At 38.6% G+C, this 21,078-nt stretch overlaps 2 protein-coding genes across 2 annotated transcripts in view; one reads left to right on the forward strand and one right to left on the reverse strand.

Annotated features, from left to right (window-relative positions):
• LOC139951846 (uncharacterized) overlaps positions 1 to 10,919 on the reverse strand; it is a 112,517-nt gene extending 101,598 nt beyond the window's left edge. Inside the window, exon 1 of the mRNA XM_071950930.1 lies at positions 10,085 to 10,919. Coding sequence (XP_071807031.1) covers positions 10,085 to 10,451 — 367 coding nt within the window. The 5' untranslated portion in view covers positions 10,452 to 10,919. The remainder of the gene's footprint in view (positions 1 to 10,084) is intronic.
• Positions 1 to 21,078, forward strand: part of LOC139951912 (quinone oxidoreductase-like protein 2 homolog) — a 39,639-nt gene that overhangs the window by 16,428 nt on the left and 2,133 nt on the right. The window contains exons 2-9 of the mRNA XM_071950967.1: positions 12,911 to 13,073; positions 13,854 to 13,950; positions 14,997 to 15,055; positions 16,602 to 16,670; positions 17,597 to 17,706; positions 18,587 to 18,668; positions 19,703 to 19,884; positions 20,605 to 20,833. Coding sequence (XP_071807068.1) covers positions 12,911 to 13,073; positions 13,854 to 13,950; positions 14,997 to 15,055; positions 16,602 to 16,670; positions 17,597 to 17,706; positions 18,587 to 18,668; positions 19,703 to 19,884; positions 20,605 to 20,833 — 991 coding nt within the window. The remainder of the gene's footprint in view (positions 1 to 12,910; positions 13,074 to 13,853; positions 13,951 to 14,996; positions 15,056 to 16,601; positions 16,671 to 17,596; positions 17,707 to 18,586; positions 18,669 to 19,702; positions 19,885 to 20,604; positions 20,834 to 21,078) is intronic.

The raw sequence follows: 21,078 nt of genomic DNA on the forward strand, positions 1-21,078 counted from the left end.
CCTTACGGTTGGGGCCTGAATTTTTAATCGATATTTACGAAAAATTCAAAAGTGTACACATATCAAAATTACATTAAAATGGTGAACAAGTGCATTATAAACAAGTTAAAATACCATTTCCGTTGAAAACATTCCGCTCGGGTAGCTGTTTAAATTGGTCTCAGTTTAAGGAATTGCAAAAACCTTACACGACAAAACAGTACTTCAGACTCAGTGTAGGGTTTTTAAAGAGGGCTCTGAAAACTCATCTTAATTATTTGAACAATGACCTGCATGTTCAACTGCATTTTTTAATTAATTAATTATTTTTTTACTCAGTTTAGTGCTGTGCAAAGAGTACTCTATAAATGTACACTGCCAACAAAATTGAACTCTTGAAATAAGAAAAAAAAAATTTTCCACAAAATTCTTGTGTCACTCTTAAAGGAACACGTTGCCTTGGATTGGACGAGTTGGTCTATTAAAAGCGTTTGAAACCGTTTGTTATGAAATGCATATGGTTAGAAAGATGTTTTGAAAGTAGAATATAATGATCCACACAAGTATCACTCGCAACTGCACGGTTTTCCTTTTACGTCGCGAACCATCACGGCCGGCCATTTATGGGAGTCAAAATTTTGACTCCCATAAATGGCCGACCGTGTTAGTCGACAGGGTAAAAAGAAAACCACGCAATTTTGAGGCATATTTGTGTAGATCATTGTATTCTACTTTTACAGTATCTTTCTAACCATATCGATGTTATAACAAACGGTTACAGAACGCTTTTCAAAGACCAACTCGACCGATCCAAGGCAACATGTTCCTTAAAGAAAACTTTGCTATTAAGATTTTGGGAGTGACACAAGAAAAGTATCCTTAAATGTAATTTTTTTCTTATTTCAAGAAAACCATTTGTAGCAGTTGTATTTATTGTCACTGTATTGTTAATTACAGCTTGGAAGTACATGTATAATAGTTACGCTATGATTTTTCTCGCCAGCTATTGTACACTGTGCAATATAATTTATTCAAAACTTTCCGTGGTTCTCCCCAGGATTTTCCAAAATTTGGGGCATTCTCGACCCACACTTTGGAAGTTCGGCCAAAGCACGCTAAATTGAAACAAAATCAGAAGTCTAGTTGGTAAGACACTGCTCTAGAATTGCAAGGGTCGCGGGTTTGAATCCCACCCGAGTAACATGCCTGTGATATTTTTTCACAGGACTCGAGAAAGTACTGAGTATACAGTGCTAACACACATCGGTGTATGGGTAAAAACCAAAACTAATATTCTTTATCCCCGATGCAAATTAACATCTATTATAAACTCAGAATGTTTTCTTCTTGGTTTCATCTTGCTTTTACATAGCAAGAAGAAAAAAGGAAGACAACATGTAGTCTTTTGGGGGAGCATATTGAACCAGACACACCTGTATTAGCGTGCAATTAGAGCCAATCAACCTGATGTCCTTACTTACGTAAGGGGAGAATCCTGTTCAAAATAATTAAATGACAAGTGGAAGTGGTGGATTAAATAGTGTCGTCCAGATGGGTGTGTGGGCGTTTTTTTTTTGCGTGACCTGAGAATACTTTAACACAATATAGTTGTCCTGATTCACCTGACGTCAGGCTCCCATGATAAATCTGTTTTGCGCTGGTTTGGGAGAAAGATTGTACTGTGTGTTTAGGCTGGTTCATACTTGCTGCGACTGCTCGACTATGCGAGTTAGGATTTAACGTGAAGTTCATCCCCCCCAAAAAAGAGAGACTCATTAAATTTGCGTTCACAAGCGTCAATTTGTGTGCATATTCGTGGAGTGCAGGGATCTTTTTCGAAATTGTTAGGTTTCTTTCCTTCTTTTCCAAAAATCTTTCCATGAAGTCACTGCTTTTTTTACATCTCGATATTCTTTGAAGATTGTGTTACACAGACTTGGCCACAGTTTTCATCTTTTCTTATCAGGTTCTTGCCGTCCAGATCTCAAGTCTTGAACTAATTCATTATTTCTTCATTCTAGAATGAGCCTTAAAGGAACACGATGCCTTGGATCGGACGAGTTGGTCAAAACAAAAGCGTTTGTAACCGTTTTTTATACAATGCATATGGGTAGAAAGATGTTTTAAAAGTAGAATACAGTGATCCACACAAGATTGCCTCGAAATTGCGTGGTTTTCCTTTTACCTCGTCGACTAACACGTCGGCCATTTACGGGGGTCAAAATTGACCCCCGTAAATGGCCGACGTGTTAGTCGACGAGGTAAAAGGAAAACCACGCAATTTCGAGGCATGTTTGTGTGGATCATTGTATTCTACTTTTACAACATCTTTCTACCCATATGCATTTTATAAAAAACAGTTACAAACGCTTTTCAAAGACCAACTCGACCGATCCAAGGCAACGTGTTCCTTTAAGATGTAGGTCCTGTGTGTTGTGTACCTGTATGTGAGTGAAGACTCCCCCCCCCCCCCCCGTACACTTGTAAAGGGATTTGCCCAGATGTATGTGTACTCTGTATCAGCACATAAATAGCGACGTACTTGTATTTAAAGAAATGGGTCTTCTATTTCAAACATGTAGTTGCTCATACCTTTACATTTTTATATTACTTTTTACATTTATTCTCTCTTTATGTATAGAAATGTATCTTATTTTACAAACATAGTTCCACATACAATGTACCTTAAATTCATGTTAACTTTACAAATACAACAGTTTTGTAAAGAAACCTGATCTTAATTTCAAACATAGTTCCGCATACCTTGTAGAAAAAATAATTGGCGTTTTCTTTGAGAAACCCTTGTGTGTGATAAAGCACTCTGTAAGAACTACATGTACGTGTTATTTATTGATTTAACATACATTTGGTACAGCTTTAGGCCTGCCTTGTGTATTTAGGCTGAAACAGTTACACTTTGACTGGACAAATAGTTGGAAAGAAGGCTTTTGGATTTTGAGAAGTGAAAAAATAAAGGAATATTGTAACTTGGTTAGAGATCCTGTTTCCTGGTTAGAAGCAAAAAACTGCCTCAGTATCATAAATACAGTATAAGAAAAGAAACAAATAAAACAGCTTGCCTTTTCTGTGTGTATCAATTGGCTGTCCTGGTAATTGTCCCGTTCTCTTGTTGAAGAAAGCAGAATAGTTGACCCGAAGAAAGTTGCACAACGATTGCACTGAAGACATTTCCCACTTAAAGTGACCCGAACGACAATTTCTTGCGGCAAGTCACATTTGTAGTTCTGAAGAAAAAGGCATTTCTCCCTCAAATATAGATCATCTGTTGAGCAGGTCCTTTCTGATGTTATACATACAGTGAATTCAAGGATTGCTGTTTACTTTTTCACGGACTAGCCAGCAGCTTGTCATTTCACTTGGATGGACGCAGCTTTTCCACTTGTCCATATCTCCTATTTACATTTAACTGGGATGCTTGTCAACATTGAACGAGCCAGCGGGACCACTTCAGTAGAGAATTGTGACTGGTACTCAGGTGTTTTAGAAAACCTGGCTTTTGGCCAGCTGGATCACTGTTAATGCTGAATATTAATTCCCACTGTCAACTTTCACTCAGTGAAAGCCCTGGCACTGGTTTGTTTTTAGCCTTTTGTTTGGTCAACTGAAAGCATCTCGGCTCTGTCGTTAAACAGTTGCTAATTGGCGTTTGATCTGCATCCAAACAGAGTAGTACATGTAGGCGTCAGATCCTGCGTACATTGTAGGTTCAGTTAGTTTCACTTTGTGACTGTCACCAATGCCATCAACCACTCAATGCTCCGTGTGTAAAATGTCCTTCAGAAGTCTAACTGATCGCTTTTAAAACAGAAGTGAAACCAACACAGGCATAGATGAACATAATATCACCCAATAGAAGGTTGTTTTAGTATTCCCGTAGATGGTTATTTCAACAGTCTCATTTTCGCTGTGTTTGACAAAACAATATATTTTTTTCCTGGATCCTTGAGTGGCTTCTGTAGATAAAAGAGCATTCATCAAACATGAGTACTCCTTGGGTTGGAGTCCTTGTGGAAAGCATCTAGCCCTCAGGATGTTCTGTAGTACAGTTGTTTACAACATGTTGTGTTCTGACATCCCATCACACGCTCATTCACTTGTCGTATCGTAGTCAAGTAATACAGTTGCCCATCTGCAGTCGAGCCGAATCTTCAAATGGTGAAGTCAGCAATTAAAACAGAGAGGGCGGGAGGGGATTATGTTCACAGTTGGCGCAAAGATTCATGTGTCAGTCATAAAGTTGTTGGCTGACTTTTTGATTAAAGGTGATCTTGGAACATGCGGAAGTGTCAGATGTTTTAAAGTTAATGTCTGCATCTTCTTGACAGACATGGTTGTAGCTAGACCGATTTTAGAGGAGGGCAATAAATCAAGTTTATTTTCCACCATGGACGAGTGGATCAACAAAATTATTCACGTTTAAAATTATGGGGCCAATATTGCTGAAGTGCAAGCTTCAGGCATGATGCCAGGTTTCCAAACTTTTGATGTTATGGGGCCATGCAATAACTTGAATGGCCTTTTGACTGTGTTCTTTCTCTGTGACATTTGATACTCCTCATCATTAGCTGTGTCTCAGATCAATGCACAGTGGTTCTTGGCTAAATTTGGTTATTAAGTTCGCATAACCCTAACTAATGTTTCACAGTTCAAATTACTTAAGCCTTATTCGTCCATGTTTTTAAGGAAATTTGAGAGAGGTTAAAACATTAATAAGTTATTGACCTCAAATATTTTAAAGTATAAGCCTGTATGTCAATTCACATATTAGAACACTTTGGGTGGTTTCAGGTACTTGAAAAATTAAAACCGTTGGAAACTGTTTGGAAATTACTCTGAAAATGAATCTAATTAAAAAACTTATGTGGTAAGAATTACAGCATCTTTTGATAGTATAATGCATTTTTAGAAATTGTTTACTTCAAAGTACTGCGGTTATGGAAAAACGTATCACTTTTTATCCCCCCCAAATTGAATATATGAAGCGATACCGGTAATGCTTCTAAGACAATGTGTATTCCTATTAAGGATGTTTCTTCCTGCGTGGACAAAGTCACTCTGGATTTTTGGCGATATCTCAAAAGGGGGACCACCTTTTGAGTTTAAATTTGCATGGGTTAGTTTCATTGTGTATATTATCTTCAATTATAACATTTACCGAATGTAAACAGACATTTACATTGTAACATACGGTACAGAAGTACATGTAGCACATATTGATTTTGTTTCCTGGTTTATTTATGTCCTTGATTATTCACCTTTCTAAATGCACACAACTTCGTGTGACAAGGGTATTTTTTCTTTCATTATTATCTCGCAAGTTCGATGACCGATTGAGCTCAAATTTTCACAGGTTTGTTATTTTATGCATATGTTGCGATACACCAACTGTGAAGACTAGTCTTTGACAATCACCAATAGTGTCCACTGCCTTTAATATGTTATTATTATTATTATTATTATTTATTCGGCCATTTGCGCCAGGAGTGTCATCATTGACAGACATGGCGCACTAGAAATGTTCATTATTATTATTATTATTATTATTATTATTATTATTATTATTACTAATAAAGAACAAAAACAATACATGTAATTGCAAATAAGATTATAGTAAAAGGAAAAAAATAAATAAAAAATATGTTGAACAGAACTACATGAAGGCATACATGCTAAATAATGGCAACTAAAGCACTGGTCCTGAATAATGATGACTGACATAAGGTTTGGATACAACAAGAAACATGTGAAGAATAGATGAGAGAGTAGGGTAGATTGGGAGAGGACAGGAAAACAGGGTGGGAGAGGGAAGAGCAAGGAAATAGGGGCAGAGACAACCCATTTCAAGCTGGCCAGGACTAACAAAAGAGTACTTGAACCCTGTGACCCTAAAGTCTGTCAATCATGCACAAAGTGTATTTTCAAATATTTGTTCTCTGCACATCCTGGTACATGTAGGTTATTCAGTACATGTAACTCACCTCATGTTCACAGAGACCCATATAATTATTTTAAAGGGTTTGGGTTAGGGTACTTTTTGTAGGAAACAAAATATCCACAGATTTACATTAATCTTACATGGTTTGAAGGTAGTGACGGTAAGAAGCTTGCCTTAAAATATTGGCTACTGAGGTATTTTGTTTTTAAGAAATAAGTTCAACAAGTCACAAAAATAATTTTTGTCTCCGGAGACAAAAATTATTCTAGCATGTACAAGCAATTTATTACCAGTACTGGTATGTACTGGTAAATACTAAAATATTACTGTAATTACGCGACTCTCCTGAAAACATCTCTCTTCGATTTTCACTGTTCTTCTCAAAAACTTGATAGTTTATGAAGCTTAAACTTCTATCAGAGGTAAACTAATTACATACTTCATTCACAGTGAGTAGGGATTCAAGAAACGACCAACAACCAAAGGTATCAAAACCCTTTAATAGTTGTACCAGTGGCAAGCTTTCGTTTCATGACTAAGCAAAGATAAGCACCATTCTGTAAATTAGCCATACAGTGTATTTTTTCTGGTTAGCCTGAACATGTTAAGGATTATGATTATTGAAAGGGTGAACGGAATGACCGTCAACAACAGCTGACCGTTCACATTGGCAATACAATTTGGCAAGTCAACTTTTTTTTAGTGACTATCCCTTTTTAGGATGACTAGTCCAAAAACCATTGGACACTTTCCGTAAACAGTATTGTCCAAAGGCCCACACTTCGTGTATCACAACTTATATCAAATAACAAACCTGTGAAAATTTAGGCTCGACTGTTCATCGGAGTTGGGAGAAAATAACGGGAAAACCCACCCTCGCTTCCGCATGTTTCGCCGTGTCATGACATGTGTTTAAAATAAATCCGTAATTCTCGATCGAGAATTGATAATTGTTTTAATGTTAAAAGTAAAGCATTTCATGGACTAATATTTCAAGAGAAGTCCTTCTGTAAACCCTGTGTTATTTGTAAATCTGTGTTTTTTTCTTTTTTTCTCTGTACCGAAAGTGTATAATGGCTTTAAAGGCAGTGAACACTATTGGACACTTAAAATGGAAGTGTCGTGGCCGAGCAGTTAGGAGCACCGAATTCAAACTCTGGTGTTTCTGAATCCCCAGCTGTGGCACTTGTGTCCTTAAGCAAGACACTTAACCGATGCTTCGTTCTTCGGATGGGACGTAAAGCCGTTGGCCCCATGTGTTGCGTAACGCATGTAAAAGAACCCTTACAAGGTGCTAAATAATTGGGTCTCAAAATTCATCACTTCAATAACCTATCTTTCTGAAAAGTTTGTATATACACTCTGCGCCTTGAGTCCCCTGTTTGGTAGATACGTTTGCTATATAAGACTTTGATATTACTATTATTATTAAAGAGTAGGATTTATCAATTAGTTTTATACACTTTGCAGGGTTTAGCCTGTTGATTTTTTCTTACAGGAAAAAGAGTATGGCAGGGTGGGGTAGGGCAGGGTAGGGCAGGGTAGGGCCAGTGGGGCAGGGCACTGGGCGAGGTAGTCGTCTGTCACTAGAGCACCAAAGTCAACTCTACAAGGTGTACAAATAGTTGATCTGATGATTCATTGATTGTTGAATTATGTTGACTCTGTTAGTTCACTTTTACAGTTAGTAATTTAGTAATTAACTTTTACAGTGGTGGATAACATGACCTTAATTCCCTGACGCTGCTAAAACATAGGATCCGAACTGCCTCTAGCTACCAGTCAACCTCGGTAGTCTAGTTGGTAAGGCACTGCTCTAGAATAGCAAGAGTTGTGGGTTTGAATCCCACCCGAGTAATTGATTTTTTCACAGGACTTGGGAAAATATTGAGTAAACAGAGCTAACACACATCGGTGTATGGGTAAAAAACCAAAATTAATGACCTTATAGGAACACGTTGCCTTGGATCGGACGAGTTGGTCTATAAAAAGCGTTTGTAACCATTTTTTATAAAATGCATATGGTTGGAAAGATGTTCTAAAAGTAGAATACAATGATCCACACAAGTTTGCCTCGAAATTGCGTGGTTTTCCTTTTACTGTGCGAACTAACACGGTCGGCCATTTATGGGAGTCAAAAATTTGACTCCCATAAATGGCCGACCGTGTTAGTCGACGAGGTAAAAGGAAAACCGTGCAATTTCGAGGCATGTTTGTGTGGATCATAGTATTCTACTTTTACAACATCTTTCTACCCATATGCAATTTATAAAAAACGGTTACAAACACTTTTCAAAGACCAACTCGACCGATTCAAGGCAACGTGTTCCTTTAATTAACGTGTACTTTTGTATAATCCTCAAAGCGCAACATGTGTCACGGTTCTTTTCCTTTAGGATCATGCGAAGGTATTCTTGACTTCTGTCTGGCAAAAGCACGCTGAACTGAAAGACAGTCTTTGGAACATTTTCTATTAATGTTTATTTTGATTTTATATAAGTTCTAAGTGTGTAATCTGTCAAGAGCATTTTTATGTATAAAGTTTTCTCTTGATTATTTTAACCAATTTTTTTTATCCCTCATTTGTTTGGGCTAATTGGCACGCAATTCGCATTTACATACATGTATCGGTCTGATACGCTAGCTGGAAGGGCCCTCGCAGATTTAAACTGTGAACAATGGGTAGAATAACACAATAAGAAAACAATCAAATGGCATTGTTATTGTTTTGAAATTATACCTATGTTTTATATAAGTTATAAGTGTGTAATCTGGAGCATTTTTATGAATAAAGTTTTCACCATACAAAGTTTCAAATCCTACTTTATATAGATATTTTGTTTAAAGTACACAACTGGGATGGCCTTGTAGCGAAATATTATGTCATTTACTCTGACCATGGGTAAACTACAAACTTCAAGCTCTGAATGCGGACCACATTTTATGCGTACAATCTCATCACCTACCTGCCCTACGTATAACACAGGTTTATGTCATACACATTTTTTTTTCTGTACAGATCTTCAAATGAGAGATTAAGGTTTAAATTTATCCTTCCTCCTTTTGAATCATCCTAGACCAGATTGGCATTTGGGATGGTCAAATCAAGCCACTGTTTGATTAGGGAAATAAAATAATCTTCATGTACAAGATTTTTAAATCAAGAAGAGGATTGGGGAAGGGGAGGTGTTGGGCTTGGGCGACATGAAAATCTTGATAATGCCAACGGAGACTTGTAATATCCAGTTGGTGCCATGGGGGAAAGAAAAAGGGGACCTTCTTTATCTTTATGGATGTGTGTAGTGCCGATTCTGTTCTATTTTAAGGTCTTTTTATCATTATTGTTATTATACAGGCAATGTGAAGATCATCTATGTTTCCTTCTGAAATATTTTTTTCAAATGATTAGTTTTAATCTGAGACATCACTGAAAGTAAAGTTCATACCAGTTCAAATTTGTGAAGGAAACTATTTTCAAACTGGAATGTTGTCAAATTCAAGGAAATGTAGCATTTCAAGACCCTGTGAATCACTGTTGGGTGTATTTTGATTGCTGCAATTAAAATAAGGCCTTAATGTAAAAACGTGCAGAAAGACAAAATAAATAACTTGTTTTTCTGAAATCTGGCGTTCAAATTGTTCACTTACAGTGTACATGTAGTGATGTATAAAATGGCATATAAAATAGGATAAGGCTGTGTTTCTTTTGTCCAAAAGACTCTATGTTATAGCTACTGATAACTGTACAACCTACTTTACCTACAAAACAGGTCAAGGTGTTGGTACAAATGTCCCTCTACCTTCAAGTACATCCCACACAGTGCGATGAACTCCCCCCCCCCCCCCCCCCCCCCCCCCGAGGATACATGTAGTTCACAAGCAATTTGCTGTGTGACAATTACATAGTTTTATTACTTCCTGAACTTTGCAAAATCTCAGAGAATATCTGAGCCGGTGTACACATTCAGACAAAGGACTTGAACAAAAGGGATTCCAGGCATACTCTCTTTGATTTTCGCGCACAAAACCAATGGGGACATCACCAGGGAAATCCATCAATGGAGAACAAAAACAGATGTCCTCAGTCTACATTAACAATTTTGTGTGGTGGTTCCAACTTCAAAGAAGATGACAAAGTATACTACTCACCGCTCTCATCATCTGTGAATAAATCAAAATTATCCTCCTCCTCCTCCTTCTGAACATCTTCAAGATTTCCTGTCTCGGTGGATCGGACCCCTGGACATGTTTCTCCATCTTCTTCAACATCGTTATCTTTGGACACTTCTTGTTCATCATTTCCATCATCTGAGAATACGTCTACATTTCCATCGTCAGTACCAGGTGTCTTGAAGACTTCGGCCTTGTTGGCGCTTTCTCCTTCCAGAGGGTTCTCCTCGTTTCCAGGTAAATCGGAGAGGGAGTAGGTCAGACGAGACGAGGATAACCGCCTGACATAATTGACAGGCCTGGAGATGAGCCGTTGAATTGCCTTCTTCATGTTCCTGTGGACCATCTCAGAAGAGCTGCTACAATTTTTTTCGTTAGAGATATATTTAAATGTACCGTATCACTCCGGTGTTCATGTGTTCCTTCTGTAGAATAACTATTGTAGGGCACACAAGTGGTACTTCATACTGCTGCATGCGTATGACGAGTGCATGACCTCCAAAACTCTCAATATGCTCATAAACCAGTACCAGGTTTTGATCAACACATACACTCACAGCCATAATGTTACCAAATCGCCAGCAAAAGAGACTGACATCTTTCAAAGAAATGTTTCTTCCTGAAATGATACCGGTCAAATTCCTGTCTAAAGATCACTCTTTTTTTGGTTCAATTGTTGACATTTTTCGTAGCCAGCTTCCTGTTTTGCTCGTATTTTTTTAGGCGATGTGCTTCCTCTTACTATAACGGGCTTACTACAAAAGACCCTGTGATGCTGAAACACACATGTGTGTGAACACACCACCAGTAAAGATTATTTGGGTCTGAAAGATTGTCTGCACCCTGTGAGGTCATTGATTTATATAGAGAGATATATAGATGGCAGGCCCAGGTTGAACAAAGGCTTATTGATTTTGATATTCATTGTACCTTTTTAATACTTTGAATGATGCTTGTGTGGGTGTGCAATGGTTGATATTTGGCAATACACAATGTAGCATCAGGGGAAATCCCTTTGCACTGAACAGACAAAGAGACCCCCTATGGAGGTTCAGAGGTCAGAGTGCTGAATCAAGTCTAGTGTACACATGTACAAACAGGGTGTTATAGCAAGTGGACAATAATATTTGGGGGTCAGTTCCTCAGGGCACAATAGCTTTTTGGTTACAATAGTATTTTGGTTTAGAGAAGGTTCTCTATCATCACACATAGGCCACTGACTACTACCGTACCAGTGACAGTCATACCATGGAGGAGAGATTGTGTCTTTTTTCTACGCTCATCCCCCAGGCCTGCATGATTCGTTTTTAAACAGGCAAAGGGCACCAAGGCATTTTTTTCTCCTTGGATCAGAACAAATTGGACTTTAAAATATAAAAAAAAAATATGGGTGGAAGATGTTGTCCTCGGCTGACAATACAAAGTATTAATTTTACATTAAAAAGGACATTGACATTATTAAACAAAAAGTACAATTAATTGATTATTATTTTGTCTCCAACGAACAATAACTTATTAAAGTGAAGGAATACACATTTTAATGAAGGTCAATGTGACTCGACTGAGGTAACGAAGTGACTCAGCTGATAGTCACTGCGTACCCCTGCGCCCATGCTACAAAGGGACCAATTTGGTTATATTACGAAGTGTCCCAAAGGTATGAAGTGGCAACAAGGTATATTTTGTAAAAATTTACAATATACTACATTTAGCAAGGGATAGTCACAGTATTGCTATAAACGGAAACAACTAGTGTTAGTATTTTTATTATTTTTTATCTTTCAGTTGATTGATCATAAAATTTGTACCAGCTCTAATCCTCCAGAGATGCAAGGCTGAAATATTGTCTAAATTGAGGAAATGATGTAACATGACCCCACAAATCATTGCTGTTAGTTTTGATTGCACAACTAAAGATACATACATGTGTAACCCAACACGACTGTTCACACAAAACAGAAACCCCCTTTTTTTTTTCACAGAAGCTTGATAACAAGAAGTTTTATGAAAATTTTGTTTTTTGTTTTTAAATGTCGGTACAAATTACACAGGTTTATTTTTTTGGCCCGTGTTTTTTTTTTTTTTTTTCTTTTTTTTTTTTGCCAATTAAAAACAAGGAAATAAAATGTAAAGGAAAAAAGGCTAAGATTGTAAAAAAAAAAAAAATAAATAAAAAAAAATAAATGATGCAAAACATGTGAACACCGTCAGACAGATTTCAACATGAAGAGGTATAATTCATACCCTTGAAGACACTGAACACTGTTGGTACTTTTATGGGACTTGATTTTGTTACAGGCAGTGGATACTATTGGTAATTGTCAAAGACTAGCCTTCACACAGTTGGTGTGTCTCAACATATGCATAAAATAACAAACCTGTGAAAATTTGAACTCAATTGGTCATCTAAGTTGCCAGATAATAATGAAAGACAAAAAACCCTTGTCACACAAAGTTGTGTGCTTTCAGATGCTTGATTTCGAGACATCAAATTCTAAACTTGAGGTCTCTAAATCAATTTCGTGGAAAATTACTTCTTTCTCGAAAACTATAATGTCACTTCAGAGGGAGCCGTTTCTCACAATGTTTTATACTACATGTACCAACCTCTCCCCGTTACTCATTACCAAGTGTTTTATGCTAATAATTATATAGAGTAATTACCAATAGTGTCCACGGCCTTTAAAGACACTGGACACTATTGGTACTTTTATGGGACCTGATTTTGTTAACCATGGAGGTAACTTCCTCCATGGTGTAAGGCAGTTGAATTTAATTTCTTCTATGTACGGTTTCTCTCTTTAGAAGCCAGATCATCTGCAGAGCCTCGATGCAGACGAGCAGTGCTGTTGGTCATCATGAGGTAGCTGGTGTCCAGCATACCCACCGTGCAGCTGTGTGTAATGAATTAGGAAAACCTCTAACTATTAGCGAGGTACCGTCTGCTGAACAACTTGATGATGGCCAGGTGATTATGCCAGTTCTTTTTTTATTAGTCAAGTAATTGTAAAACTTTTTTTTTTTTCCAGCGTTATAACTACAGGCATCTCAATGACAAAAATATTTTATTCACTTGGAAAATAAAAAGTTAATCTGATCCTCCTGATAGTTAAAGAGCAAACAAAAGCTTTAATAACAATTGACGCTTTTTCTGCTTGTGAACACATGTAGTTATTATTATTTTGTTATTATTACTTATTTGTGAATCTATACATAAATAGACACAAAATTATCAGATACAAGAATATTTACACTACATAATTATATCATCAAAATGGCATAAAAGTTACCTTTCTGAAAGCCAAGCTGGCTACAAAATTGACAAAACTCACTAAATCTTATTTAAAAGGCAAATTATATCTTTTGTTAGGAACCGTTTGATTGTTTTAATCCCTAATAAATGTAGATGTACACAATAAAGCTAACATCTGAACATAATCTCTAAAATGAGTACCCAATCTGACAGGTGTTGCGTGGTAAATCTTTGCATAAAAACTGGTATCTTTTGACCTAATCGTATTACTTCAAAGTTTTAACTTTAAAGTGTTTCTGATAATGCTTTTTACTATTGAAGATGTTGAAGGCTTCTAACTAAAAGAGTGATTAACAAATGTACCTTCCCTTTCACAAAGCTACATGAACATAGAAAAAAGTAACAAAATAAATACGTATTCAAATAAATTATAAAACAATTCCCTTGAGGTTTTATACTTGATGAAGACTTTATTTCCTCACTGTTCTGTTTCAGGTTCGTTTAGCCGTCCACACATGCGGTGTAAACTTTGCCGATATACTGACAGTAGCTGGCCAATACCAGGTCAAACCACCATTACCATTCATACCAGGTAAGCGAGTTTCACAATTAATTATTGGTAATTGTCAAAGACCCGTCTTCTCACTTGGTGTAGCTCATCATGCATAAAATAATAAACCTGTGAAAATTTGAGCTCAATTGGTTGTCGAAGTTGCGATAACCATGAAAGAAAAAACACCATTGTCACATGAAGTTGTGTGCTTTTACATTATATGGTTGATTTCAAGACCTCACATTCTAAATCTGAGGTCTTGAAATCAAATTCGTGGAAAATTACTTCTTTCTCGAAAACTATGTCACTTCAGAGGGAGCCATTTCTCACAATGTTTTATACCATCAACCTCTCCCCATTACTTGTGACCAAGAAAGGTTTTATGCTACTAATTATTTTGAGTAATTACCAAGTGTCCACTGCCTTTAAAGGTACACGTTTGGTAATTACTCAAAACAAATATTAACTTAAAAACTGACTTGGTAAAATTCCATTAAAGAGCTGTTGATCGTATAAAACATTGTGGGAAACGACTCCCTCTGAAGTACTATAGTTTTTGAGAAAGCGGTAATTTCTCACTAAAATAATAAAAGTCTTCTAGCTAGAAGTCTTTTATTTTTATCTGAAAGCACACAAATTCGGCTGGCAAGGGTGTTTTTTCTTTCATCATTTTCTTGCAACCTCGATGACCAATTGACACAATTTCCCAGCTTGTTATTTTATGGTTATGATGGGATACACCAAGTGAGAAGACTGGTCTTTGACAATTACCAAACGTGTATCTTCCCTTTAAGAGAGGGTTTGAAAGGTGCTGCGGCGCTTTCAGCAGCCAGTAATTGTCAAGTGCCTTGCTGGAAGAACAAAAGTGTCAAGACAGGGACTCGAATACCGGTAAACACTTTGCCATTCAAAATGGTCTTCACTGTGTGGTAATGACGGATTGGTGGCTGCTGGCCGCTGTTAATGGACTGACTGGAAGGCAAGTTCCATTAACAGCGACCAGCCTTTTCTGGTTTAAGTACATGTCTTCTCTCAAGATGCATGAAATAACTTGCTTGGTGATTTCTTGTTGTGTACTTAAAAAGGAAATGAAGTGGCTGGTGAGGTGTTGGAAGTTGCAGATGGAGTGAGCTCAGTCAAGAAGGTATGGATTTCTTTGAGAACAACTAACAAACATGTAATAGTTATTGATTATATTGCTCTAGCCACGTATCTTCCATGGCTATTTATTTATTTATTTAAAGGCAGTGGACACTTTTGGTAATTACTCAAAATAATTATTAGCATAAAACCATGGTGAAGAGTTATGGGGAGAGGTTGTTTGTATAACACATTGTGAGAAACGGCTCCCTCTGAAGTGCCATAGTTTTCGAGAAAGAAGTAATTTTCCACCAATTTGATTGTGAGACCTCAGATTTAGAACTTGAGGTCTCGAAATCAACCATCTAAACGCACACAACTTTGTGTGACAAGGGTGTTTTTTCTTTCATTGTTATTTTTGCAATTTCACAGGTTTGTTATTTTATGCATATATGTTGAGATACACCAGCTGTGAAGGCTAGTCTTTGTCAATTACCAATAGTGCCTTTAATGAGAAATCGCATAACATCACAAGGCCAGCAGTACATCAAGGTGAGGGCTACACTTAACAGCATTTGGGCTGGCGACCCAGATCACCAGGGGCATGTTGCCACCTACTGCTTGGGCTGAAACAGGGTTACCCCCTTCACAGTCTGTAAGGATGTAGGCATGGGTATTATCCACTAGGAGCCACCTACTCATGGGGCTGAAACAGGGTTACCCCCTTCACAGTCTGTAAGGATGTAGGCATGGGTATCATCCACTACATTGTAGGAGCCACCTACTCCTGGGGCTGAAACAGGGTTACCCCCTTTACAGTCTTTAAGGATGTAGGCATGGGTATCATCCACAAGGAGCCACCTACTCCTGGGGCTGCTTCACAGTCCGTAAGGATGTAGGCATGGGTATCATCAACTAGGAGCCACCTACTCCTAGGGCTGAAACAGGGTTACCCCCTAAACAGTCTGTGTGGATGTAGGCATGAGTATCATCCACTAGGAGCCACCTACTCCTGGGGCTGAAATAGGGTTACCCCCTTCACAGTCTGTGTGGATGTAGGCATGGGTATCATCCACTAGGAACCACCTACTCCTGGGGCTGAAACAGGGTTACCCCCTTCACAGTCTGTGTGGATGTCTGTAGGCATGGGTATCATCCACTAAGAGCCTGGCTATAGAGCAGAATGCACTACCTACTCAACTTTTTATGAAGCAGTTAATTATGTTTAAGTGTCTTTCTCAAAGGCACAAGTGTCATGCCAACATGAACCCACACTCTGCTGAACAGACCAGCAAATGAGTGTCAAATGTAGAAACAGCAGATACATGTATTAAAATACCTATTAATTGTACCTTTTGAATTATATTTGTTATTTGTCTGACCAGTTAACTGGCTTGATGTTGTTATAAACTATCTTTTGTTTGTATCAAAGTTTTCCAATGCCTTCTTCTGAATTAGTTTCAAATCAAAACTTGACATTTCAATGTACACGTATGCATCCGCATTTTGACTTTTCGGCTGCCATGCTTGCATTGTGGACACACCAATGATGATAAATAATAATAATGGTAAAATGAAATGATTATATTTGTGGTTTTGTTTTCTCTCAGGGTGATCGTGTGGTTGGATGCCTAGCCCTGGGTTCTGGTTTTAGTGAGCAGTGCCTGGCCTATGAAGATGTAAGTATTAGGTTGGCATACTCTGGTGAAATAGGATGCTTCCATCGGCTGAAGTCATGATCAGGGCTTAATTTCATAGAACTGCAATCAACCTTAACTAGTTCGCGCTTTTGAGATTTATTTTTTGCATTTTTTTTTTGCAAGTCGGTGTGAGCTACAATTTTTTTCCCATAGGCCGTTGCCACCTACTCCTAGGGCTGAAACAGGGTTAGCCCTTTTACTGTCCATAGGAATATAGGCTTGGGTATCATCAATTCGAAGCCTGGCCGGTAGAGCAGAAAGCACTACCTCCCCAATTTTATGTAGCAAGTGTCACAACCGGGATCCGAACCCACACCCTGCTGATCAAACACCAGTGCTTGAATCCGGTGCTCTTAACCCCTTGGCCATGACACTACCAGATATTGCTGAGAATCAGTAGCAAATATGTCCATGCAGGAAGCATCCCTAGTAGGAATACACAACTTGAGAAGTGTTTCTGTAGTGACGGTTCTTAGATTCAAGTTTTGGTGCATAACAACTGATATATTTTTTATAAGCGTACATACCACATTAATTCCAAATGAAATGTGTCTCAAAATGCTTTATATTATCCTGACCTGATGTACATGTAGGCTTGTGTTTGTTGGTGTGTGTTTGTTTATTTGTTTTTTCCTTTTGGTTTGGTTTATTTATTGCAATGGAGTGTTAGTTTGTTTGTTTTGTTTGTTTTGTTTTTAGTTTTTTGGGGTGTGGGCAGATTGGACCATCCCCATCTTTTAAATTCCTTCCATGTAATAATTTCTGTGCACATCAGCTATTTCAAAGCTGCACACTAGAGCATATATGAGGCAGATGTTAGACCAGAAAACTTTGCCATGCTCCTTAGTAATCAACACATAGATTCTATGGAGATTATTTGCTGTGTTTTGATTTCCACTTTTCAGGATTTGTATCGAATCCCAAACTCCATGAGCTACGAGGAGGCGGCCGCCATGCCAGTATCTTATGGCACAGCCTGGATGGGTTTGACCAGACGAGCCAATACACAGCCTGGGTGAGTCAATCCGCCGACCCCCCCTCCCCCTTCCTCTAAGCTTTCTCAGAAACAATAACTAAATCCCATAATTATCGTAACTTCCTGTGTGCATGCATGGCTTTGGACCTCTGTTGGCTACTGGTTCGTTTTGTTTGTTTGTATAATTCATTTAAATGTAACCCTTGGAGGTTGTTCAAGACACCTCGGTGCTTTCCAATTGACCTAATTAAACCTGACGTCATTCATCATTACAGTCTTCGTTGTGCCAATGTGGGAGTCAATGTCCTTGTGTGTGTATTTTAACTGACATTGTAATCCAGCTCAGCAATCGATCAAGTTGCCTCCCCCATTGGCGAGTGTGCCAGACAGTAGCTACGTACATGTGACGTTTGTGTAAAGCCCTTTCACACGAGAGCAATTTAGCAAGGGTCCCTTGCTAAATTGTAGCATGGATGTAAGATTTTACAAAATGCACCTCGTGTGAAAGGACAATAATTTTTGGAGTGTCCAGGGTCCCTTGTCAAATCTTGTCCAACATTGCTACATTTTATCGGAGGTCCAGACCTACGACAAAGTCTTACACTAGCGGAAGTTTTGACCCAGGACATGGGCTACATCATCGTGTGAAAGAAATCCTTGTTTATTGAACGATGTCCTAGGGAACCTAGAGAGCTGAGAGCATTGTGTTGGATTAACCCCGTAGGGCTAAGCAACTTGGGGTTGTGTGCTCCCGAGGGAGTTGAGAAAGTCAGAGGAATGGTCTCCCGATGATCAAGGATCAAAATGCTGTAAGGTAGACTAGTGTAGAGCACGTTCATCTAGCTGCTATTATGCACTTTAACAAAATCAATACACTTAATTGTTCTCTTTTTATGACCTTCTTAAAAACTTGTTACAGTGAGACAGTACTTGTGACGGCTGCGGCTGGAGGGGTTGGGCTTGCTACAGTTGATCTGGCATCTCATGTTCTTGGTGCTAAGGTATTGTAGCAAATACACTTCAAACTAGTGGTTGACAAAAGTACTGGCGCCTCCACTCCACTAAATGCAAGTTACAGGGCTGGAGTTTGGGAGAAAAATCCACTAGACTACTTGGGCTAGATCTGTTAGTACAAGACTCGAATCAACATGAGAAAAGCAAACCTGGAGTGCTAACAAAATGCATTTGTTTGCACTAAGACATCTGTGTGAAGAGAAGATTTGAACTCAAAATCAACAAGTGAACAGAAATGTTTATGTTCAAGCTATTATGCATTGAGGTATATTGATAACCAATTTAAAAACACGACAGCCAGACTTATCTGAGTTTACTGGCCCATCACTAAAACCACTGGCCACTGGGTAAACAACTGGCCACTGGCTAAAACCCTTGGCCTCGTGCAAGCGTCCAAAGTAAAATTCAAGCCCTGTGTTACCATAGTCACGGGTACCAAAGACTATCACAACCTGTAATATGATAAAACCAGTCCGCACTTATATGAGATCACTTTTGTTCAAAATACCCGTTTTCAGACAAACAGTCCAACCATAGCTGGCTCTAACATGTTCCCCATGTAGGCCCGCCAGACCTCAGTTAAACGCCATGTCATGTGAGTAAACATAAAGCTAGGAAATCACGACTGTGTACATTATTGATTGTTGACATGTTGTTTGTGTGTGAAGTTCTGGTTTTCTATTTTAAGCAAAAGTGTCAAGTGCTGTTCCACTGAAGGCCACACCCACTACATACAAATGGTTTATAAACTAATACTGTAACGCTACAAATGTACAAATATCACTGATAATTCACTCTATGGTACAACAAAAAGTACACATAAAAAAAGGGGTTGAAACAAATGAAAGAGAATTTTTTGCCAAGCCCTATTTATTTTGTGATACTCACAGTCGCTCACAAATGGTAGTCAATGTCTGAATGCAATGTTACCCACAAATGCAAAAGGAAGTACATACGTTATGTAGTTATACAAAACGAATAGCGATTGAGAATTTGTCATTTTGTCTTTTACCCAACATAGGTGATCGGTGCTGCAGGGGGACCAGAAAAGTGTAAGCTGGTAACCGACAAGGGTGCCATGGCCGCCATAGACTATAAGGTGGAGAGCGTCAGGGACAAGACCAAGGAACTGACAAAGGGACGAGGAGCTAATGTCATCATGGATGCAGTGGGCGGGGACATCTTCAAAGATTGCTTAAGATGGTGAGTCTGTGTAAAAGCTCCATCATACCGAACTCATTCTCATTGCATCCTAAAAGAAATTAGCCGACCGGGCTTAAACTGTGTGCAATTGGAGTGTACATAGAAGCAACTTAATGGATGGGCTTGGACGGGTTTGATCGGAAGTGGTGCTCTAGAACCTTGAAGCTGCTCTAAAGTTTTGGGGGACCATCTTATACTGCAATTAGACAGAGATGCAACATCCTTAAAACAAAATGGAGGTACTACGTTGGGAATTGCTGTACTTTATCGTACTAGGGACGTGATGCCATGGTGCTGTCGGGCGCCACATGGATGTACGTGTGCACACAGACCAGGTCCATTTGTAGCACCCTCATCTCGTGCACACAGAAAGACCATACATAAATTTTACCAGAATTTAACTATAACTAGGGTCACATTATAGTCATTTAATCCGGCCATATATACACGTTCTAGCCAGACCACAAAACATTTTTTATGATTTTTTAGCGTAGATTTTGACATTTTGAGAATTTGTTTGGTGTGAATAAAGCTTTAGGAATTCAACAGTTGATGGACTCTGGGCAAAGTGTAGACTAAAGTGTACATAACTTTTGCTTGTTGAGTGTTTGGGGAATGACACACCACTGGTTGTGGGCATTTATTTAAGCTGCAACATTTTCCGCAAATTTTTCTCATAACATTTTTCCTCCTGTGCTTTCCCCTCCTCTTCCGTCTTAGCATCTCATGGGAGGGCCGCATAGTCATCATCGGCTTCACCAGCGGAGAGATCCCCAAGATTCCAGCCAACATCCTCCTAGTGAAGAACATCTCCGCCCTGGGTCTGTTCTGGGGTAACTACCGGATGCACGATCCGCCCCGCATCAGGCAGTCTGTGGAGGACTGTATCGGTTTCTTCGAGGAAGGAAAGATTAAACCTCATGTTTGTGCGACGTTCCCGTTAGAGAAGGTGAGTTTAGAAAGATGAACTCTTAGAAACTCTCAGCCACATCACACTGAGTAGGATTTGAAAGTTTGCATGGTGGAACTGAGAGAAGAGAACTAAATCAAGAGTTCACCCACCACCAAATTCCATTACATTTGCCCAACTTTCACTCTGGGCCTCGACTACTCCTTTAACTTTCACTTATACATGAGACTCGCCTCTGAAACCTACGAGTTAGGTCTAACACCTCTGTAACAATTGCTATAGTC

This window comes from Asterias amurensis, chromosome 2, assembly GCF_032118995.1.
Source record: "Asterias amurensis chromosome 2, ASM3211899v1".
NCBI lineage: Eukaryota > Metazoa > Echinodermata > Asteroidea > Forcipulatida > Asteriidae > Asterias > Asterias amurensis.